The 9,857-nt window shown below is 47.0% G+C and overlaps 1 protein-coding gene and 1 long non-coding RNA gene across 4 annotated transcripts in view; one reads left to right on the top strand and one right to left on the bottom strand.

The window, feature by feature from the left end:
* The window catches only part of LOC139050086 (uncharacterized), a 174,409-nt gene that overhangs the window by 134,386 nt on the left and 30,166 nt on the right, over nt 1-9,857 (top strand). The window lies entirely within an intron of this gene.
* Nucleotides 9,434-9,857, bottom strand: part of LOC139050081 (phospholipid-transporting ATPase ABCA3-like) — a 98,012-nt gene continuing 97,588 nt past the window's right edge. For all 3 annotated transcript variants that reach the window (XM_070526279.1, XM_070526277.1, XM_070526278.1), the window contains exon 29: nt 9,434-9,698. In XM_070526279.1, the coding sequence (XP_070382380.1) occupies nt 9,471-9,698 (228 nt within the window). In that variant the 3' untranslated portion in view covers nt 9,434-9,470. The remainder of the gene's footprint in view (nt 9,699-9,857) is intronic.

Below are 9,857 nucleotides of genomic sequence, written 5' to 3'. Positions count from 1 at the left end.
TGCAGTCCGCGTGTCACCTATAGGAGAAGCCGCGGTCACATCGTGGCTTGTTTAGCCTGTTTAGCCAGAATCCAGAAGCCTGTTGAAGCCAGAAGCCTGTTTTAACCCCAGAAGCGGTACCAGGAGGCTACGTAAACGCGTACGGCCGCATAGTGTATTGGGGAACGCTAACGAGACTGATAGTCAGAGCACACCCGAAAAGAGAGCAAAAAAAAAAAAAGCGGAAAGGCAGTGTCACATTACCTCACACCGCCGAAGGCAGAAAGAGAAATAAAATTTTAAAAAACAAATAAAAGACGTAGCGTCTCTTCGGGGACTTATCTGAATGATGCGTAAGCATTTCGCAGTAATGGAGGGGTGTTCAGCGCTCACACTCAGCACTGTTGGTACAATTCAAGCACTGCTCAGCGGCTGCGGTCGTCTTCCAGCCCTTGCGCTAAATGGGACAGCGCAGCGGCCACGACAGTTGTTGCGGGAGGCGACGCAACGTGAACTGACCAGGCAAGAAAACTACACTGCAGGCGGCGGCGCCAGGGGCGCTGATGACGTTCCGATCCCCAAGCCACGGCTGCTGCACAGTTCTGGCTTACTAACGATGTACCTCTAGTGCTTGCCCGATCGCGCGCGTCACGTGATCAAGGAGACGCGCTCGTTCTAGCTATGTTCTAGCTAGCGCGAAAATTCGTCGCTGGGACGAAGCGCAGTCTGCTGGCAGACTACCCACAAAAGCGCGTTAACCTTGCAGCTTCTGGGTGTGTGCAGCGGTGAGTAAAAAAAGCATTGCTTCGCATTCTCAACTTTGAATTTCTTTGCGTGCGAGGCGGATAAGACAGATTCCTGTTGTCATTTCTCGAAAGTGGAAAGTAATAGTAAGTATAAAGTTACTGCTCTTCAGAGGCAATTAAAACGAGGCTCTTGTTATTTTGCCGCGTTGCTAATATTCCTAACACGGAGTACAGCATAAGTAAATAGGTTTGGTTGTTTCTGCATAAATGATACACTTTTGTTATTTCCCATTGGTTCATCTACAGTTTGCATGAAATCAATAGCTAGGCTAGCCCTACACTCTGAGGGATAGCTTGAAAAGGTATGTTCACGCAAGAAGCCTACTCCACACTTGTAAACCAGACAAACCACTAAAAACAATCTTTTTTTTTTCTAGTCAGAGAGCAGATGACAAACCTAAGCACAGTGCTTTCCTCAAAAGTTTTTGAAATATATTTTGGAGTAAGTTGGGCTTAACATTCAGCCAATCAACAGTGGACGAGCAATGGAAGGCTCAGCGTGCGAACTTTTGTTCTTCACGGCCCTCACAAATATGTTTGCTCGTTGAAACGTTGACTCCAGGCTGAGGCTTCCCTTGCTCACCTCTATTACACAATTGAAGTGTTCATCTCCCCGCAACCTCTCTGCCTTGTTTAAATACTTAAACCAATATCTTTTTCAACATCAAACGGTAACTTGCGTTTCCAAGAATCAGCGAGTATTAATTGGGCGTGCTTATATGTTTATTTAGTGTCCCTGTTTATTCACACAATCTTTGCAGAACTCCGTGTAGGCACTGTTGTAACCATAACGTTCCTTGGTTTCCTATGAGTACTCCACTTGTATCAAAGCCTTTACTGCCGCACCTGAGCACTAAACGTGCAGCAGAAGTATCAAGAGCAGACAATATGTGCCTTAAATGTAGTATAACATCTTTTCTTCCTACATTACGTGCCTCTCACCAATGTGTTATGAAAATAATGAGACACTGCAGCTCGAACTTATCTTGCTGGCAGTACATTTCTGCCGCGCACTTTTTATGTTTCTATGTTTTTATGTATCGTCGAACGCGAACAATATACGTATAATATAAAACACGTCGAGCAGCACTGTACGTAGCACTGCTACGAGGGTAGCTTAGCATAAATATCGTCTTAAGCTTCACTCTCCCTGCGTTAGCGGCACGCCGAGCACGATGAGAAAACTTCGATGTATTTCAGCTTTGAATTCCATTAGATAGATGGCTATCTGTTTTCCTATATGTTGTAAACTTAGTTTCTAACAGCTTTAAGTCCGCCTGACCTGTACGAAAATTGTGAGCATGTATCTGCTTCATTCACCATTGACAATAAACAGTGTAAGCTCACTTGTTTCAAGTGTCCTTCTTTTTGCTAGTTGATGCCTCTCGGTCACCTGGCGACATAATAAAGATATCTGTAGTCGTGTTGGAGTACCGTACACCGAAATTCTGCACCGAAAGCGGTAACAAAACGGCCGAAAACCAAGCGAGCTAGCAGCGCGACGAGCCCCACCAGCCGCTACCACAGAGGCCGTATTTGTCACTACGTGATGATGACGATATTTGGATGGAAGGGTGGATGCTATGAGCGACCCCTTTGGAACGGGGCGGTGGGTTGCGCCACCAAGCTATTGTTATCTTATTGTTTTTAGCCCCACCAGCCGCTACCACAGAGGCCGTATTGGTCGCTACGTAATGATGACGATATTCGGATGGATGGACGGATGTTATGAGCGATCCCTTTGGAACGGGGCAGTGGGTTGCGCCACCATGCTCTTAGTATTTTATTGCCTAATGTGCTACCTATGTTAAAAAAGAAAAAAAAAGAAAGAAATCCCATACCGAATTCTCAAAACCAAAGTTTATGAACCCCCTATTGTGAACTTTGTTTTTGTATGTCTCCATTGTTGGTCGTTTCACTACTTTTCTTCCACCAACCTTCCAATTGCCTCTTACTAATCTCTATTGCAGAAATGTTTACTTTCCCCCTGCTTTCGCTCAACCCAGAGGCTTCAAGGAGGTCAGTGATTTCTAAATCGACCGCTGGACAGATATCTTCACATTCAAATACAACATGCTCCATCGTTTCCCGAACTTTACCGCAGCAAGTATGTGCTTCTTCTTCCTTCTTATATCTCGCTTCATAGGTGCGTGTTCTAAGGCATCCTGATCTTGCTTCGAAAAGTAATGAGCTTCCCTTCGAGTTATCATAAATTGTTTCTTTCCTGATTTCGTTTTTTCCTAAGTAGTTACTCGTGGCAAGTTTCTTTTCGATTGCCTCCACCTATGAGATTATTTCAGCCTCCCTGACTTACCGCCTGATGTTCTTTGATGCTGTGTCACCCACCATGCAGGCCGCATAGTTGCTTGTAAGCTTCCTGGTTCTCTTCCCTCACTGTTAATAAATGTTTTTTCCTGTACAAATACTTCAACACTCTCCCAGCCCATTTACATTCTTCCATATAACTCAGTTGTTCTTCATAAGAATTTTTACTGTGATTACTGTTAATTTACGGAAGTCGTGCGCACTAGTTCTGTCTTGCTACACTACGCGTAGGGAGTAAGGGGACATAATTTTTGAAAGCAAAGTGAAGAGAAACCGTAAAAAAGTATTAAAAATTATGTCTGCTAATGAGCAAACACTGCATTCACGTCCGTTGAGGAAACTACAGCATGCATAACTGTCACCACAAGAATAACTCAGTACACAGTCGACAGCGTTTGTTCAAAGTTTCAAAGAAAGAACTCGTAGAAATGCACGTGCCTGCGATTTGCCTATATACGGTGCCCCGGCTAACGGTAGCAAAGTTGTTCAACAACAGCAACATAACCCATGATTAAGAAAAAGCACGGCGCAAGACAGAATCTTAAGCCGTATGGTGTTTGGTCGCAAGACATCAGTCGACCGAAGAAGGTCTTATAATTGCACATTACACCGTGTTTTTTAAACTCTTTCTATTTTGTCAAACAACTTGGCCAGCGCTAGCTGGGACATACGGTATGCATAGTTCGTTAAAAACAGATGCTCTCCGATGCGCAAAATTGTTTGCGAGGTTCTTAGCTCCTGGAGAAGCTTCTGGAAGTGAATATATACGTCGTGAGAATGCGCAAAAGTTGCGTTCACGTTCGACACGACGTCAATTGGCTACTCGTGTAAGTCAGCAAAATATTTGTGCTTGGGGGACATGGACGCAGCAGCGTGTCGAACCAAACCAAAAAGAAAGAAAGAGAGAAAAACGCTGCATGCTAGACAGACACGTCCATCCGAGCGAGCCCCAGGAGGTATCAACATGTAAGTCTCAACGAGAGAGGAAGTGAAGGTTGGTCGTAGAGCAGGTAAATTTAACGGCAAGGGCCTAACTGTCGCCAATTTGTGACGAAAATTAACATCGCAGAATATACCTGTAAATGATGCACCGCCGTAGGTATAGACACGTTGAGGCAAAGCTGCCATACGGCAGGTTTTGGGGAAGAAAAACGGCTTTGCATGGAATAAGCATTGCTCACACAAAGAAATGGTGTGGAAAGCAGCTTAAGCGGTGTCCACATGAATCGAAGATTGGTCGCAGAGTAGGTAAAATAACGGTAGGCGTGTAATCGTCGCCAATATATAGTTGAAAGTTAACTACATTCCACTATACCCCTGTAAAAGATGCACCACAGTGGACTAGATGTATCGAGGCAAAGTTGCCGTACGGCACGTTTTTGGGAAATAAAACGTGTTAGCTCGTACTAAGCAGGACTCGCACGAGGCAATGGTATGTGGAAAGACGAGACAGAAGTGTAATTACGTACACAAGTGCTAACTTTCAACTAAAGCTTTATTTCTGACACAATACTATTTATATATGAAAAACCATGCGTGTGAACCATGTTACAATGGCGTAGATGGCGAAAAAAAAAACGAACAAAATCAGACCAGCAAGAGACACCACGTTATGGAGGAGGAGGAAAAATTCTAGAATGAACGTAACGTTCCAGATTTCGCTTGTCGGTCATCGCATACACATGTGAAACCTAGATTGCGCAATTCGTTTAATGTTAGCATTTTTTCCCCATTTTCTTTCAGCCTTTATGCGATGATAAATGGTTCAAGAAAATGCATTTTGATGTGTAAATAGCAATGTTTCAGAAATAAAGCTTCATAGTTAAGGTAACGCTTGTGTACACTGTTTCCCTTCTAACGAAAAAGAAGCGTATGCCTTTTGATTACCAAGGTGGTGTTGGGGGTCCCAGTTACCGACGAATGCGAGATAAGAAGTACAAGCGCTCCTGAAAAAGGTCTCACATTCAAATTAGCGTTAGTTTAGGTCGGCGAAGAGAAATTACAAATAACTTAAGTATATCAGCAAAATAAAGCAAAATGCACCGCTTATTGGTAAACTTAAATTATTTTTGTACTTTTCCGCGTTTGGGCCAATACAAAACTGTCACACGTGGAAGCTACGCTGGTTCAGTATCTGCTCCAGGGAACCGAAAGCGTTGTCAAAGCTTCCGGACTCGTTGGCACAGTAACACATGTGGATGAGAGAGAGGGAGAGAGGGTAGGGAGAGAGAGATAGAGAAACAGATACAAGCTTTATTGATGAACTAGAGATAGGCGTTAGCCTGGCTGTTCGCCTGACATGCTACTCCAGGTGCCGGGTGATGATTATGACATACTATATATAGCTGTATAGTATAACATACTATACAGCTATAAACACTTAACAGCACATACAGTCACACACACGGATATATACACTATAGATATATTTACACAGTTTCGTTGAGGCTCTTCGCCTACAATGCACAGGTCAGTAGAGCTGTGTCATGGCGCGTATCGCGCAGGCGGTGCTTTGCCATGGGCCGAGAATGGGCCCGGTTCCAGGCTCGAGTCCCGTTGAAGGTGTAGGGCCGCCTTCAGAGACTGTCTCTCTGATGCGTAGCGGCAACAGTCCCAAAGAACTTTCGGAGGAGCTCCGCCCCCTGTAGGTCTGTCGTACAACCCTGTAATTTCCCAATCTTGTTTCCCAATCATGCGCCTCTTTCTTCCCTCTTTCTTTCCCTTTTCCCCTTCCCCCAATGCAGACTAGCTGGCTAGAGGAATATACCTCAGGCCGACTTCCCTGCATTTCGTATCATTACACCTCTCTCTCTCTCTCTCTCTCTCTCTCTCTCTCTCTCTTTCTGTTGCTGCTTGTTGCCCATCGAACACGCGGCTCATACCCACAATAGCGGATTGACCGAGAAATGGGTGCATTACTCAAGAGTTATAATCGAAAATAAATTTTCAGGACTTCTATAGAACAATAAGTGCTGTTGAAGGTGAAATTGCATGTTAAAATGATTGTCATTGTTTTCCATCAGCTGTCGAAACGCGGTGGAAATTGGCCAGGAGTCGACTTGAAAGGATACCGAGACCGGTATTGAAGCAGCTTAGACTCGTAAATTGTTCTTTCAATATCCTCTTTTCGTTCATTTTGCGAGAAAATGTTACCAATCACTGAAAAAAAAATTGAGTTTTCTGAATTTAGCGCCCATATTTCAGCGCCGTTACGCCAGCGTGAGGTCGCGTAGGTTGCTAGCTAGGTCTAGGGCTTCGTCGTTACGTTGGAATGCAAATTAGTCTTCCTTTGCCAATAAATAATGCTACAAGCCTATTTTCCTGCATAATGCGCAGTATGTTCATGGCATGAATGTACGCGGCACGTTTCTGGCGCGAATTCGTGGCCGCTGTCGTTACCCATGACATTCCCAGCGTGCTGGTGCTAGAACTTCGTTTTCATTCACGCCATCGTTATCCGACCTTTGCGATGCCGTTGTCGTCAAGCCCCCTTCGTCATACAGTCGTCATGCATATACGATCATCGTAATGACCTTGTTGGCTTTCCATCGTCGTCACTCGAGCTTCGTCATCTGACTCTCGTCATGTCATCGTTAGGTGGGCGGATGAGATTAAGAAGTTTGCAGGGATGGCATGGCCACAATTAGTACATGACCGGGGTTGTTGGAGAAGTATGGGAGAGGCCTTTGCCCTGCAGTGGGCGTAACCAGGCTGATGATGATGATGATAATGATGATGATGTCGATGATGATGATGATGTCATCGTTGTCACCACATCGCTGTCAGTGCGTCGTCGTCGTGCATTTGTCATACTGTCGTCATGACGTTGTTGCGGTCATTCCATCGTAGTCAGTTTAGCTTCGTCATCCGACTCTCGTCCTGCTGTCGCCGTTGTGCCACCGTTGTCATGCGAACATCTTCACGCAATCGTCGTCACACAGTCGTGCTGCCGTCATACCATCCTCGCCATGCTCGTGGTCGCAATGCCCTCGTGGTCATTCGAGCTTCATCGTCTGAATCTCGTGCCGTCGTCGCCCCTCCTCCGCAGACGCAGCGGCCCAAGTCGTCTAATAACTTGAGCCGAGATGTTGTCGCAGTCGTTGAATCGTCGTCACTCTACCTTTGTCATCTGGCTCGTCCTCTCGTCGTCGTCGTCGTGCAGCCGGCGTGCATTCGTTGTCATAACTCCATTGCGATTCGGTCGTGGTCGTTCAGTCGTCCTCATTCCTGCCACGTCATGCAGCTCTCGCATGCCGTCGTCGTGACGTCATCGTTGTCAACGCGTTGTCGTCATATGGCTGCCGTCACACAATTGTTTTCGTAGCGTTGTCGTGATACCCTCGTAGTCACTGCATCATCGTCGTTTCTTTGTTACCTTACTGTCGTCATGCTGGCGTAGTAAGACAGTCACAATGCATTCATTGTCACATCAACGTGACGCGGTTGTGGCCATTCCATCTTCGTGACTCCGGCTTCATCATGCGAGTATTGCGATGCCGTAGCCGTGACGTCATCATTGTAAACGTGCTGTCGTTGCGCATACCGTCGCCTGTCATACCGTCGCCGTGATCCTGTCTGCTCGTTCGTTCATCGTCATCATTCTAACTTCGTCATCCTGCTCCCGACATGCCTTCGTCGTCACGGCGACGTTAATATAATATATATAATATATGGGGTTTTACGTGCCAAAACCACTTTCTGATTATGAGGCACGCCGTAGTGGAGGACTCCGGAAATTTTGACCACCTGGGGTTCTTTAACGTGCACCTAAATCTAAGTACACGGGTGTTTTCGCATTTCGCCCCCATCGAAATGCGGCCGCCGTTCACGGCGACGTTTGAACCATTGTCATCACTTCAGGAACAACCCATTGTCGTCGTACCGCCATTATATTGCTTACGTCCTTCCAGTGACGTCATTGCATCGCTGTCATTCTATCGCATTCGCGCTATCGACGTTTAATCGTGATTGTGCCGCATTTGTCGCGTCATCGCCGTGATTGCGTCGTCAGACAGTCGCTTTCTTGCTCTCGTACCATTGTCATTTCGGCGTCGTGCCGTCGGGGGTTCATTGCGTCGTAGTCAGACAGTAGCTCTCGTGCAGTCATTGCCGTACCGTCGTCATTCCGTCGTGGCTGTGCCATCGTTGTGACAGCTTTGTCTGGTCGTCGTCGTCAGACACCATGCCAGACACCATACACCAATGTCAGACACCATACACTCGTCACCATACACCATACACCATACACCATACACCATACACCAATGTCAGACACCATACACTCGTCACCATACACCATACACCAATGTCAGACACCATACACTCGTCACCATACACCATACACCATACAGCAATGTCAGACACCATACACTCGTCACCATACACCATACACCAATGTCAGACACCATACACTCGTCACCATACACCATACACCATACACCAATGTCAGACACCATACACTCGTCGTCATCCCGTTATCTTAATGTCGTCGCCGTCACGCTGTCATCGTTTTACTACCGTCGTCATTTCAGAATCGTCTTCTCGTTGTGGTCGCGCCGTAGTCGTCACACCACTTTCGCCGTTCCATCGACGTCATTCCATTGTTTTCACGGCAACGACGTCAAACAGTCGTCGGCGCGCACTCGTGCTCATTGGCGACTTTGGCGAGCGAGTGCCGCAACAATGTGGGCTGATACCGAAGACCGTATATATTATATAGCCGAAGCGAGGAAAGCCTCGGGATGGCCATTACAGGTGTAAACGTCAGTTCAGGAATTCGCTGTGTGACTGCGTTGCTAGAATGCTAATCGGATTACCGTCGATAACATAGTGCAATGGGCTCTGCCGTACATTTCTTTTTCTTCACGAATGGTCGTGTTGTAGCTTAGCATATTTCACTTGCATTGACTTACTGTACGTTCCTCAGTTTCCCTTTAACTGTTTCCCCGGTTCTCGCTCTGGCCATACCCGCCGTGGTTGCTCAGTGGCTATGGTGTTAGCCTGCTGAGCACGAGGTCGCGGGATCGAATCCCGGCCACGGCGGCCGCATTTCGATGGGGGGCGAAATGCGAAAAACGCCCGTGTACTTAGATTTAGGTGCACGTTAAAGAACCCCGGGTGGTCGAAATTTCCGGAGCCCTCCACTACGGCGTGCCTCATAATCAGATCGTGGTTTTGGCACGTAAAACCCCATATATTATTATTGCTCTGGCCACAGAAAGATTGCGGCTCGAGCCACGACGGAGAACTCGCTTTGTTCGTGCATGCTTTTCTGTGCCTTTCAGCGCCGCGCCTCAGCACTGACAAAAAATTAAAGTACAGCGTTTCTTTTTTTTTTTCCCCAGCGTCTACGCTTCTTTATTAGCGCCGCACTGACTCCACGCGCGAGGGCACGCCGCTCAGGTAGTTGTGCGGCCGGACGCCCGTGATGAGTATCTGGCGCCGAGCGAGGCCCACGAAGATGTGCTCGAGCGTCATGTCGCTCAGCGAGAACTCGGGAAGCCCCTGGTCGCTCTTGATGGCCACCATCTTGGTGAACAGCTCGCTCCAGCTGGTGTACGTCTTCCCGACGCTGAAGCTCATCATGCCCTGCGCAGGGGAGGCAAGCGGAGATCAGGATACCACGCGTGGTGCGCGTTCCATGACGGTTACGCGAGTTACAAGTATTTCAGCAGATGGCGCCACATAGGCACACCCACTAACACCCACGAAAGAGCGACGCAAATCTGGTGAGGCTGATACAATATA

The sequence above is a fragment of the Dermacentor albipictus genome, chromosome 9 (genome assembly GCF_038994185.2).
Source record: "Dermacentor albipictus isolate Rhodes 1998 colony chromosome 9, USDA_Dalb.pri_finalv2, whole genome shotgun sequence".
Lineage (NCBI taxonomy): Eukaryota > Metazoa > Arthropoda > Arachnida > Ixodida > Ixodidae > Dermacentor > Dermacentor albipictus.
Note: the sequence above shows the minus strand (reverse complement) of the source record. Positions and strands in the feature narration are given on the sequence as shown.